We start from the raw sequence: 13,916 nt of genomic DNA on the forward strand, positions 1-13,916 counted from the left end.
ATGTGATTTATCCAAACAGAAAGTGCAGCATAAATTCTGGTCCCTCACTTCTTTTCTGACAAAGGCTCTGGACTTCATTGGGGCTCCTCGAACGCGTGCGCACGCATCCATGGCGACCAAAGGAGGACCGCTCACCTGCAAACAATGTCAAGGGTCAATTAGGTAAGGAAAACATAATAATTCCGTGACATTAATCAATTATAACGTTACAAAATATGAAATCAAAGTTTCCTCTTATTGCCAACCTGACACCCATGTTTCGTGTTAAAATGGCGCTGCAGATGTGCTGGCTTCATAGTAATTATGGTTTGGCCTTCTTTTACACTGGTGCCTCAGTTTTGTTCGGAAGACTTACTCTTTAACCACAACTCCATTGTTTGCTTCTTCCAGTGATTGACAGGTAACGTAGGTGGCACATGACGAGTGGAGTCGAACCATTCTCATTTGGGAGAGAATCTGGCTTTTTAAAATAATAAAATTGAATAACCTATTGAAAATAAAATACGTTTTATGTCCTCGTATTTTCCTCAAACATTTGGTTAATTCAATATTTTTTAAAGAATTTTTGCATGTTTGTTTTATTTAATTTTGCGTACCCCCTGGGGTCCCCTTCAAGTGCCGCCAGGGATACGCGTACCGCCATTTGAGAACCACTGCACTAAAACACACATTAGGACAATTTGATGAATTCTGTCTATAATTGGCTTCGTTTACCAATATCACTGCGATACCTAGCATTTATATTGTCTTAACGGAAAATAGCTTGTTCTGAATTGTCCCTCCCTGCATACATTGGACTGCAGTTAAGTTTTTGTTATTTAATAATCGATTAAATATGTAAAGGGAGAATATATTGTCCCGAGCTAATGTTACACCCTGTGGCCTCACACTACTGTGGATGCCGTTGTTTCACTAACGCTTCAACAATAATCACGAGCACGGCATTCTTGTCATCAGTCAGATATATACGATATAATGGAACAACATTTAATAGGAAATAATAATACAAAGGGTATCTTGCGAGTTGACAGGCTGTCAATCAAGGGAGCTAGCAGGGATAATAAAAGGCCGCAGTTAGCGAACGGCTTGATGTCTCCTAAACGCCGCAACGAGCAGCAACTTGGAAGGCGACAAACGTCAACACCGACGTGCGTTCAAAGACGAGAACGATCGCGACAAGTGTGGAAAAACATCGCGTTGTGAACGTGTGGTTTACCTCTGATGCTCGGTGATGTTGACTCCCAGCAGCGACGACGCTAACCACTCTGCACCATTCACGAACAGAAAACGAGCTCAGTATTTTTGGATACTTCCCCTTGAAGACGAACACGAGCGAAACAGTGGGTTCATTTGCCTCCGTTTTTCACCCTTATAAGACCGGTGGCATTATGTAATCATCACAAAGAGATGCGAACTTAAACCACAATAAACATTTGAAACGTGACATTTATGTTAATTTTTGACATGATGCCCGGGAAGTCGTTCGCTATTCACTTTTACCGACTTCTTCTAACGTAACCCAACTCCCCATTCTCTCTGTCTGACAACGAGTTGACTGAGACATCGCCAATCGAAGGCCGATAAATTGAACATTAAAACTGCACTGTATAAATACGTAACATAATGATGATTTTATACAATAAACAAATTGACATGTTTTTCCACGTATGTTTTTAATATTTGTATTCATTAATATAATTAAATAATCAGCTAATAAAATTGCATTAAAACGGCTTCATTATTTTATTTATTTTAAAAAGATACATCTACAAGTATACATATAAATTTTTGACAATTTTGTTTTTATTAAATCATTTATTTATCAATTATAAGGATACGGTTGAAAATATAATTTATCATATTACTAGGAAAGTAAACGATGGAAATAATTAACATTCAAATTATTATTATTATTATCCATCCTTCCATCCATCTTCTGTACCGCTTCTCCTCACTAGGGTCGGGAGGGGTGCTGGAGCCTATCCCAGCTATCTTCGGGCAGTAGGCGGGGGACACCATGAACTGGTTGCCAGCCAATTGCAGGGCACACAGAGACGAACAACCATCCACACTCACACTCATACCTCGGGGCAATTTAGAGTGTTCGATTGGCCTGCCATGCATATTTTTGGAATGTGGGAGGAAACCAGAGTACCCGGAGGAAACCCTCGCAAGTACGGGGAGAACATGCAAACTCCACACAGAATAGCCGGAGATTGAACCCACACCCGATGCTGTCTCTCACTGCGAGGCCATTGTGCTAACCAGTCGTCCACCGTGCCGCCCATTATTATTATTATTATTATTACTACTATTATTATTATTATTATTATTATTATTATTATTATTTGGTCGTCATTAATGTACAATCCAACAATCAGGTTATACCCTGAATTGGTTGCCAGCCAATCGTAGGGTACACAAAGACGAACAACCGTGCGTCCTCACAATCCTGTCTCGAGAAAACCCACGCAGGCACGGGGAGATCAGGCAAACTCAACACACCTTGCACGTTTGCCTTGTGAGTCCATCGTGCTAACCAGTCGCCGACCGTGCCGAACTCCAACTAACTTTTGTAATAATCAGAGCAGGGCACTTGACCCTTTTTGCCGGTCAGTACCCCGCTCTCCGGCCGTGTTCTCTGCCTTCCGACCCCGACACTCCGGCCTTATTCATATAATTTGTCGCCCCCAATTTTATTCTTGCAACATTCTTTAGCTTTTCTCGGGGTGTTAAACTTTTTCTCTTGTAATTTTATTAGAATTATTAAAAAAAAGCAAATGTTGCTTTGCAACTATTTTTGTTAATCCCTTTTTCTCTTAATATTACATCCTTATTCCCGGCCGTAACATACCACTTTTTCCTTGTAATATCATGATTTAAACTTTTTCCCCAGTAATTTTGAAGTTTTTTTTTTCAATGAGTATTACTATTTTATTTTTGTAACATTAAGACATGTTTCATACAACTCAATTCTTGCCATTATTTATTTTTTTGCAATATAAAGTTTATTTTCATAACATTAACTTTATTTCCCAGGCAGCACAGGCTAGCACGTCTGCCTCAAAGGTCCGCGGTGCAGGGTTGGATTGTGGGCTTCGTCTCATGGTTCCGTTTCGCAGGAGGCTGAGCCAAACTGTGACCGTGGATGGTTGTGTCCTGCGATTGGCTGGCAACTAGTTCAGAGTGTCCCCCGCCTACTGCCTGAAGACAGCTGGGATAGGGTCCAGCTAGCCTGCGACCCTCGTGAGGAGAAGCGGCTTAGATAATGGACAGATAAAATTTTCCTAATACTTATTTATTACGAAATAGCGTTACAACTTCTTGTTACCCTGTAATTTTACAATACATTTATTTTCCCATCTTTTTTCCGCACAGTATCATCACTTTATTCTAAATGTTAATTTATTTTTCTTGTCATATTATGATTTATAGTTACATTTTTTTCAATAATTCATGTGTTATAATCTTCTCATATTACCATAATATTCCATTTTCTACAGCGTTTTGCAATAATAAAACTTTTTTCCTCACAACATTGGGACTTTTTCTCAAGCATTTTTTTTCAAGCCATCTTTATTTTTTCTCACAATGTAACATTATGACTTTAAGTGTTGTCCCATTACTCATTGACAACACTCATTTGCAGCTGATAATTTTTTATAATCAGGAGAATTATTTGGCCTCTTGCAATTAGGGTAGGCCTCGTCTGCAGGCTTGAATGAGCCCAGTTTTAAGTTAAGTAAAAATAATCATTTAGTTAAGAAAATATATACAAAGTAAGTAATAAAAGGGTTCAACTTATAAAAGACATCAAAAGATGTATTTATAAATTCATTAGAGTTGTCCCATTTGTGAACTTTATGATGATTTCCTCATGTGGTTTTCGGCCCAAGTTGCTGATCACTGTTTTCATTATACCAGATTGAAAATCTAAACCACTGAATTTGTTTCCAAATGGAAATTCATTATATTATTGTCTTTTGTTAGTTAATCTTTGCATGAATGCATAACATGAACATAAAGTGCATTAGAAGAAAAGAACGTGGAAACTCCAACAAATGAATTGATTTTTTTTTCTTTTTTAATTGAAGAGATATGCACTGTATAGGTGGCCCCTTGTAAGGCACCCTTTGCAAATTGTACAACAAAAAGCTGAACCATGTATTTATATCCAGAGTACAAAAATACACATCTCAGTGACTTCAAATCCGTATATAATAAATATTACTAATCATGCATTTTCTAACCATAAAAAGGCACAGAAAACAGTCACTTAGTAGTCATAAAAAGTATTATTATTAATAAACTGCTTTTTACACAAGTCATTCAGTATAGTAATACGGGTGACACACATCATATCCAAAATGTGAGATAACACAATGCACGCACATACCTTTAGGCAATAAATATATTTCTTAGATGATTTATAGTTCTTACGAATTAAAACTGTAAACACAATGTAAACAAATAAAACTCCCATATTTTCCTAATCCTACCACAGGTCCTTTTGCATGGTTGGTTTGTACAAAACCAGGCAGTTTGTAGCATTATTTACAGACAATAATGAAAGATGGCAGTTTTCACATGGTAAGCGTTTGCTTGCCTTGAAACTTAAGACCAAAACCCGGCAGACACTTTGGATGCATAAATATTTTTTGAGAATGAAAGGCAACTAAACCACAGCAATGCAACGGGGAAATTGAAAAAAAAGTGTCACTCCTAATTTAGTGGTAATATTTTTTATCTTTGGCAAGTAACTGCTGAATTAAATCTTATTCTGTGAGTCATGTTCTTCACTGCGCTGAAAAAGTCGGACATGATTCAAAACTGGAAAGAAAGGCCCGTAGACCGCCATAATTGATTCCATCAGGCATCCACCAATACTGGATATGTAGCATCAAAGTTGTTTAACAATAGGAAGATAAGTCATAACTCTATCAAAATTGTCAAAAGAGACACCATGTGTGGTTTGTGTCAAGCAATCAGGTACTGTTACAATCACCCCAAAAAAATTGAACGTGATTGGAATATGACTACGAGCTTTCATATGTGAGCTTCAAATATGTGAGCTATGACTGAGCATGTCTGAATCATCCATTACCAGCCGCTTATCTGGGGTCGGGTCGCGGAGGCAGCAGCTTCAGCAGGTTGACTTTCCCTTTAACTACACAAACGACATACTTGTAGTAGCTTAATTGTTGAGGCAGCCTGCTCTTATTTACTAAAGCAGCTCTATTTTAACAACACATGATGGAAGCACCACTGGAAGAAATATGTGTGTTAAGTGGTCAATGTGCCATTGAAAGTGTGTCAAAATATTGCACCATCATTCCATCACGACTGCATTATCACCATCATGCACGAGACAACAAGTGTCACGGTGTCATACACACACAATCAAATGTGTTGACACACGCATGCCATGTCAGTCACTTATTGGACGACAACACTTAACAAACATGGCTTGCATACACCGGTATACTGTACTGTAGAGACAGTGCATATTTAAAGATAAAGATATACAGTATATACAATCTTACCTATAAAAAGAAATAACGGACCCTGTAATGCCACCTGTTGTAACGAAATTAACAATGCCAAAAAAACAAAAGCAAGATGCATGTCCCCACAGTGTTCTGCAGGGTCACTTTTAATTAAATTGTGTTCGCATTAGTGTTTAATAAATGTGCTAATTTGCCAAAAAGTTGAGGTGAGCAGTTAAGCTGTAGTTAAATAATTTGCACTTGCAAAAGGCAAGAGGTAAGCAACAACAAAAAATGAAATACTGCATTTCCTCATAGAGAGACTGGGGGGCATGAATTTACTCAATGAGCATACATCTAGGCGTGATTTTAGATATATTAAATACTAAACGTAATGTAAAATAACCTTGAATGCGTTGTTGGACCACTGTTACATAAGATGATGGAGGGACAATTTGGTGGCAGAAAGTTGATGGAAACTTGCGTCTGGCCAGACCACGTCCATATAACCTGTAACCACACTCACAGGCGCACACCTCCCTCTCTCAGGTCCGGCCAGCGCTCAACTGCGAAATTACCGACTCCTGGTCCAACTCGCCTTTGCGCAGAGTTACGATTCACTCCGCATTGGATTTACACCATTCAAGTCAAGTCCTATATGGGGGGGGGGTTGATTGTCAATAGTTTTGTTTTTGGTCAGATTTGTAATTATTTTCAGGTTAATGTTGAAAATCCAGCTTTGCAGATGCAATTCGTCAGGTGTGACCTAATTCAATTCTTGGCAATTAATTCGGGCACCACGGTGTCTGTTTGAGGGAATGCGGAAACTAACTAACGTTAATGAAAACTGAAACCTACTGATAAGTGCCAGTAAAAAAAAAAAAAAAAAGTGAGTTGCCTTTGTTTATCCCGCAACATTCACTTTGGTTTCCCATTTTTTCCTCCACAGCAAACAATGTGGACTCTTGCCCCCAATAGTTTTGAAAACTCTTTACAACATCCTCCTATAAAGCACATTTTTAAGCTAAAAATACTCAAAAGATATGGCACTCAACGCGGCTCTTTGACACGTCATCGTCATGCAAACAAAATAAATTAAAACTCTTCCCTCACGCGCACCTAAAAGGAAAGGACACTCTCAGTAGTCACAAATGGCACTGATAATACTTACTTATAAAGTTAACTTGTTCAAGTGTTACGACAAAACTTGAAAACACTAAATCATGCATTTTAACCTTAAACGAACGAGCGTGGAACATGCTGTTGTTGAACGAATCATCACTGCTTCTAAAAACATTTTTTTAAACAACAATATCAACCATAACGACATCCCCACTTATGGAAGTCCTGCTTTTGCTACTAATTTGTCGTCACAAGTCGAACAACAAATCTGCACTGTATTTAGTTGCATACTTGCATTTGTGTGTGTGTGTGTGAGACTTATTATGATTGGTTATTGTCACAGAAATGGCTTTTTGTGGAAATTCTTCACAATCTTCCCACCTCTTCCTCGATTATGGCAACACACTTCACAGGGCCGATTGCCGTCTTCCCAAGTGACTCGAGGGGGAACGTATGCGCGTGTGTTTCCCCTCGTGGGAAGCATCTGCTTCCAGGTTAAAGATCGACCATGGAGACTTTGGCCAGGTCCTTAGTTCCCTGGAGGATTCTCTTCATATGACCCACTTTCGATATCCCCAGATCCTACAAGAACAAAAAAAAGAAGAGCCCTTAAAACAACTGTTATGAAATAAAAATCACATTTCAATATAAAATTAAATAAAACTGCTTATGATTTTCTCTGCGGAGGCAACAAATTCCATTCACAAGCATAGCTGCACGTCCGTCATATTGTGCGCAACTTTCTCCCTCACGATTGGCCTTTAAAATGGCGGCACACACAACGCATAACACGAGGGACTGTTTCTGTCATCTAAAACAAAACAATTTTAGATGGTATAAATGCAACTTCACCTAAAATGTTTGTGTATTTACATTTGGCCAAGGATAACTTGTCTCCTGTGTTTGGGAATGTAATTCAAAGTAAAACAAAAAACAAATATGTTTTGGTCGTGCTTGAGCTGACACACAGGTCTTGAATGAATTTGAATGTTTGAGCCTTATGAAAAGGGAGGGGTGCACCGGTGCGCATGAGCTCTAGAAATTGAATATCGCACACCAGTTCAAGTCTGTCATCGCGCTTTTGCGCATTAAAAATATCACACCTCAGTTAGTCAACTTAACTACGGTCAGGACAGCTTCAATTTGAAGTCAAGTCACCCGCCGCTATGACTACTTCTGAGTGCCATCTTCAAAATAAAAGCGAAGCAAGGCATTGACATTCAATGTACAGTTTTGTTTCACTTTTATTTTGAAGTTGTAGTCAATGACCAGGGGGTCTAAGTTGTGGTGCAGGTGGTGTAATATGATTTGGCAGAATTTGATCGAGGTGCAAGCAGACACATTCTGAGGTCTGCGGTTATGTGTGGTGGATATGTATGATCGTATTTCATTCATAAATATGGAAACAGTCTGAATAGAACCCTCTGAATCATTGTGGGAATCAATTCATTGAACACATTATTATTATCATTTTTATTATATTTGTTTAAAATCACCCTCCTTGGCCGCAGCAATGCTACGGTGGGTTTTGGGGGGCTGTTACATACGGACACAAACAATCGGTGTGGAAGGCAGTATCCAAGTTTCTGCACTACACAGTGGTGGCCTGTGACATCATCCACCCATGGAGGTCTCCTTATGAACATACTTTGCAAGCTTTGATCTTCTTCCACAATGTCAAAGATTTTAAAAGGAATGACAGGATGCATTTCTATTGGCCGGGAAGCTAATTGGGTCAATTCACAGGGCCTTGCTCTCTTCTGCTCGAATCCACACGGCAGTTAGCTTTAAAAAGTAGATGTTCCTTTGGCAATGGTCTGCCACCAGGTTGGCCTCTCCTTAGCTTGGGCCTCCCGCGTGTTCACATTAATAATGCATTACCTCAGGTTGGCTTTCAGAAGATCTTTGCATCTCTTCTTCTGGCTTTCTTAACTGTAGTTTGCTTTTTGTGCTGACCAAATATTTGTTTTGCTAGTCGAGGTTCACGCAAACAGATTCTAATCTTCACAGAGGTGTGCAGGGGATGTCAGAGGTATTTCATTTATAAATAGGTGAAAAGTGGGCATCAAACTGTCTTAAGCAGAATCCAAGTAATTGAATGCACTGTTATTGAATTTGATATCGTCATTTTTTTTTTAAAAACATCCCACATATATATATATAGCCAACACTAGAGCAATGAAAATACTCCATGATAGTTGTGACTTTTTCGATAGGACAGTGTCATTGTCTCAATCAATAGCGCCACGCTTAAAAGGAATGAGAGGAGGAGGAGACGCTTTGATTAGTGGCGACTTCAGTTCACTGTGTTCAAAACAATGGCGCCGAACGCACACTGTTGGACGAGCGCAGATGTGCTGGACTATGAAATTAAAAAACAAAACAAAAGCGAGCTCGCTGAGCCACATTCATGAGGGTACAAAAAGTTCCAAGAGTAAGTGATTAGATGCTCTCTGACGTCATAATAAATGAAAGGTTTTGAACCAAATTTGTGAAATTGCACAGAACAGTCAATATGGAGTTTTTCAAGAAAATACGCCAATAAAACCAAGCTACGTCTTATCCAAGCCTTCGTCTCTTCTACATGACAAAGCATATTTCAGCAAGGAAAATCACCACATGACCACAACACTACCAAAATTCATCAAAAAAGAAAATCATTGGCCACAAAACGCCAACTTTAAATTGATCATCCCATAGTGTAAAATTGAGTTAAACCTTGTATGCAAATATACTAAATGGGCTGTCATTTGTATAGCGCTTTTCTACCTTTGGTACACAGCCTAAAGATAAGTTCTCAGAAAGACTAGCGAGTGGTCCTGCCATGAGAAATTTACTGAGCATTTAGTTCTCAGAAGCAGCACGGTGCTCCAGTGGTTAGTATGCCTGCTTCATAGTCGAGACCGTCAGTTCTGATTTTGGCTCTGGTTTTCCTGTGGGGAGTTTGCATACAGTCCCTGTGCTTGCCTTGGTTTTCTTCAGGTACTTTGACTTCCTATTACAATCTAAAAACATGCCCGTTGGGTAATTAAAGTCCCTAAATTGTCCAGAGTTATGAATGCGAGTGTAAATGGTTGTCTATATGGGCGCCACAATAGACCGGTTACAGTCAACTGCCAGTCCAGGGTGTTCCCGCCTGCCACCCAAAGGCAACTGGCATAGGCTTATCTCATCTGCCAACATAATGATGCAAAAAAAAAAAAAGTTTCTTCTTGATTTGCAACTCAATAATTGAATGAACCACTGTTCAGATGAACATTTTTGGCAATCCCGAGCCTTCTTGTGGCTTTTGTTTAGAAATAGGCATCGATTACAATTTCAGATAGCCTTGTAAAGAAAAACTGCTTGCTTCACATTCAAATTTGCCGACCTTCTAGTGCCTCCCCCCCAAAAACAGCTGACTAAAACACTGCAACATTTTATAAAATCTGTCCAAAAGTCTGCCTTTTTGGCCAGCAATATTCGACTCCCAAAAATGTGCTTGTGATCATGACATCAGTAGCATTTTTCCTGAAAACATTGTTTGAATTCTAAATTTAACATTGTAGATCCTTCAGTGTGCCATTCAGTATTCACCCAACAACCTACAGAGAACCCAAAAATAGGTTTACAATTGTCTACATGCAATGAGGTGGCAGAAAAGGTCTACCCATGTTGCTACAAGTACAAGAACAGCAAATAGGTGAGTTTCAGTCAATAACGGAGGTTAAGTTAAAAAAAAAAAATCGCAAATCGAGACAAAAGGACAAAATCTGTACTTGCTACTCTTAGTGCAGTCCTGTTTTTTTTTTATGTATGTAAACACACTCATGATACTTGAAAATTGTCTCTTCTACCAAGCGACAGTCAAACAGAGAAAAGCCAGGCAGAGCAATGCAATGCAGCGTAACAGGGAGCCATTAAAGAAACACACCAGGAGGACAGAAGAGTGTTGGTAAGAGGACAGAAAGAGCTGAGTGTGTGTGCGTGCGTGCGTGTGTGTGTACCTTCAGGTCCCTCCTCTCCAGGTGCAACAATTCCGATCCTCGGATGTCGTGTCGGATGAAGGTGTCCCGGTACTCTCCCAGACTCAGCTGCTCCAGCCAGACCCCCACCTCGTCTGTACCCCATCTCTCCACTACACACACACACACACAAACGCACCCCCGCACGCACACACAAACGCACACACGCACGTGCGCACCAACACGCACACAAACACAAGCACAAAGCAGAGCATAAAGAGGCTCAGAGTGCCTCCCAGATAGAAAACAAATGCACAGAAATAAAAATCACTCCCTCTCACACACACACACACACGCACACGCAGAAATTCCTCAACTAGTGGCTCCTACTAATAGATCTTTGATCTTCATGATGAAAGCCTCCCCCAAATAGATGCCTACCTTAATCATCACCACCAAAACTAGGTAGTTCACGCAGACATAAGAGTGAACTGCTGAGCTCATTGCAAATCAAAACAACAGCATGTATCTTAGCATGGAAACAACCACACAGATAGATTCGGGTTTGTGAGACTTTTAAGATCACCTAGTTCCACTCATATGAGTTTTTTTATGCAAATAACAGAGGATGCGCTGGCTAAAACAAAATCACTAATTGGCAAATGCCAAACCGCAAATATGTGGGTATTTACTTTATTAACCAAGTCTAGATGCCCCCTCCTGTCTGCACTTACGCCATTGGCCACTATTTGAGGAAATTTGGTATTTCATCTCACACACATAAACAACAGACACACTGTGGTATATCATTGAAGGGAAACAAATGAATAAGAGGAACAAAGGAAAGCAACAAGCATTAAAGGTGAGAGAGGGCGAGCAAGTGTGGCTGCTGCTGGCAGGAAAGAGGGGCTTCCAATTGGAGCCTGGGGGCAAACATGCAAGCAACCTTCCGGCTTAACACAGAGGAGGGAAAAGTACAGAGGTGGGAATACTGCTGAGCTAATTTAACAATACAAGCAGCTAAAATAATCTGATCTGTCTTTAATCTTTATCTTTTTGCCCTTCTGTAATTTAGCACTTCTCCTGATGACATTGCACTTACAAGAGGACCAACGCATCACCTGAACAAGACCTTTGAGCTTGGATGGAAATGAAAAGCAAAATTGATTTGATACAGATCTCTGGAAAAAAAAAGGATTATCGGAGCCGTGACAAAACATTTATCGGCTTTTGTCTTTTACACAGAATCCAGGGACGACATCAGTGATAACGCCTTGTGAAATTCATTAGCTCACCTGATGTAAAACCGAAAAGAGATTATCTAGCATCATGAAGGGTTTGTATGTTCCACCCAAGCAGCTTTTTCGCTGCATAGTACGGGTTTGGGGCACCAGGAAAGAAGACATGGCAGTGAATGCGGCACTGGTGACACTAAACAAACAAGGTCGCCCAAATTTCTTCTTTGCCACAGTAAAGAGACTTCATTTTTTTCTTGGAGGAACAAACTGGAGTGCAGTAGCAAAGAAAAGACTGGTGCGCATAATACGGAATCAACGGTTAGTGTGTGCGTGTGTGTGCATGCATTCTAGAGTACATTTTTAAAAAGGCAACGGGAGCAAAATTGAGTTTGGTTGTACTTTTTTGAAGTATTTAATACAAGAGGTTCCTTATCGTCAGTGTCAGTCAGTCTCAGAAATGATTTCTGTGAAACCTCGAACAGTACAAGGAGACACATTTGCAGCTAACGCGGCTAACGGTTAGCACAAGCATCCACAATCCATTCACAAATTGCGGCGTAATTCACCGGGGTGTGCCTCCCATTCTTGTTCGCTTGCGCACCGCTCGCAACTTCACTTTGAATGACCTGTTTACGCCAATGTCACCTAAGTCAGAACAACATTTACAGATTTTGGAACTCGGCGCACACAGAAAGGCGTGCCACATCATTAGCCGTCCACTTTGGAGAAAATGGAAGACTTTTAAGTGCGCCTTATGGTCGTCAATTCATTCAATGACCAAGCTCATAATGCAAATTCATTGAATTTCAAATAATTGTGATATAAATACCAAAAGAGGTGGAATCAAGTCAGAATTCACACACACACTGTCGTATTCATGTGTTGATGTGTGCCTTTAAGGAACCGGTAAGTGGCCATGTGAGTGACGTCACAAGCTGGAGTAAGACAGGTTGGTCGTTAGTTGTGACAGTCCGCTCTACACAGATTCTGAGTGTTTACATTTTGTATTTGGTGCATTGGCGATTGTGACTCTCCATTTTCCCCACTTCACTTGAGTGGCAGAGTATCTGAAAAATTGCTATGTCAATTTTGGTTTCCAACAGAAAGCAAAAAAAAAAAAAAAAAAATGACAAAGCAACAGCATGTAACTCGAAAAACTCAAATTAGCAGGCCTCAGTTTACCCACAGATTCACTCAGTATGAAATATGTGCCAGTTTAATTGGATTTAGTTGACATCGAGCAGGAATTGAGGAAAGATACACATTGAGTTTGTAAATAACAATTTTTGTACCAATAAAGAGAAAGTGAATCATTTTGGAGGGGAATCACCGCCATAGTACACAAAGGTGAGGTTGGATGAATTTGCTGTGGAGGAACAAGTCAATTAGACTTGCAAGTAGATGTGTGGAAGTCGATGTTTCACGTGTTCCACTTTGACATACAGAGAGTATGTTACGGTAACCCATAAGGTCAGGTATAAAAATATTATTGCACCTTGGAGCACAAAAAACACAATTGTACACTCAGGAATCATCCGCAACAAACCCGATTTCGATTTTATTCCGCTCTTGTCTTTTGGATGGGTGGCAAAACGTGAGTGCCGCCTTACCTGACAGCGGGCTGGTCTTTTTGGCCGCCTTCTCCTTCTTGAACTTGGGCACTATGCGAAAGACGCCGCCGCGACTGTTCCTCTTGCCATAACCCAGAGAGTGGTCCTGGTACACAAGCACAGTCAACCTATAGCCTTTCATTGAGCTACTCCGCTCTCCCACAACATGGAGCCATCTACTACATCCGTGACACCTAACACCGGACACACTCTCTTCCTGGACTGTCGTTATGCTGAACTAAATGTTCATACAAGGTTTGTGCGTGATGCTCACCTCCTCATCATTGGGCTGCAGAATGTGGTAGAGCCACGATATCTCTCCTACTTTTCCCAGTTCCAACTCCACACTCTGCAGGGCACTGGAAAGCTGTTCCTCCTCTGGTGGGTCCAGTTGCTACCACAAGTAGATGGATAATTATTACTCTGCCTTTTTATTACAATAGATCACAGAGGCAAAACTGTGAACAAAAGTGGAAACCTCATTTGTGCAGATCATGGGGGGTTAAATAGTAAAAA

General features: G+C 40.2%; 1 protein-coding gene across 3 annotated transcripts in view; it reads right to left on the reverse strand.

Moving 5' to 3' along the window:
* Positions 1 to 6,163: 6,163 nt before the first annotated feature.
* dgkh (diacylglycerol kinase, eta) overlaps positions 6,164 to 13,916 on the reverse strand; it is a 53,528-nt gene continuing 45,775 nt past the window's right edge. For 2 of the 3 annotated variants that reach the window (XM_088314883.1, XM_088314881.1), the window contains 4 exons: positions 13,675 to 13,794; positions 13,401 to 13,506; positions 10,595 to 10,725; positions 6,164 to 7,190 (listed from right to left, as the gene is read on the reverse strand). In XM_088314883.1, coding sequence (XP_088171009.1) covers positions 7,104 to 7,190; positions 10,595 to 10,725; positions 13,401 to 13,506; positions 13,675 to 13,794 — 444 coding nt within the window. In that variant the 3' untranslated portion in view covers positions 6,164 to 7,103. Of the gene's footprint in view, positions 7,191 to 10,594; positions 10,726 to 13,400; positions 13,529 to 13,674; positions 13,795 to 13,916 lie in introns of all 3 variants that reach the window. The other variant, XM_088314882.1, reaches the window with a different exon arrangement.

Source organism: Idiotropiscis lumnitzeri, chromosome 14, assembly GCF_059441095.1.
Source record: "Idiotropiscis lumnitzeri isolate Australia: NSW breed Sydney's pygmy pipehorse chromosome 14, RoL_Ilum_1.0, whole genome shotgun sequence".
Classification (NCBI taxonomy): domain Eukaryota; kingdom Metazoa; phylum Chordata; class Actinopteri; order Syngnathiformes; family Syngnathidae; genus Idiotropiscis; species Idiotropiscis lumnitzeri.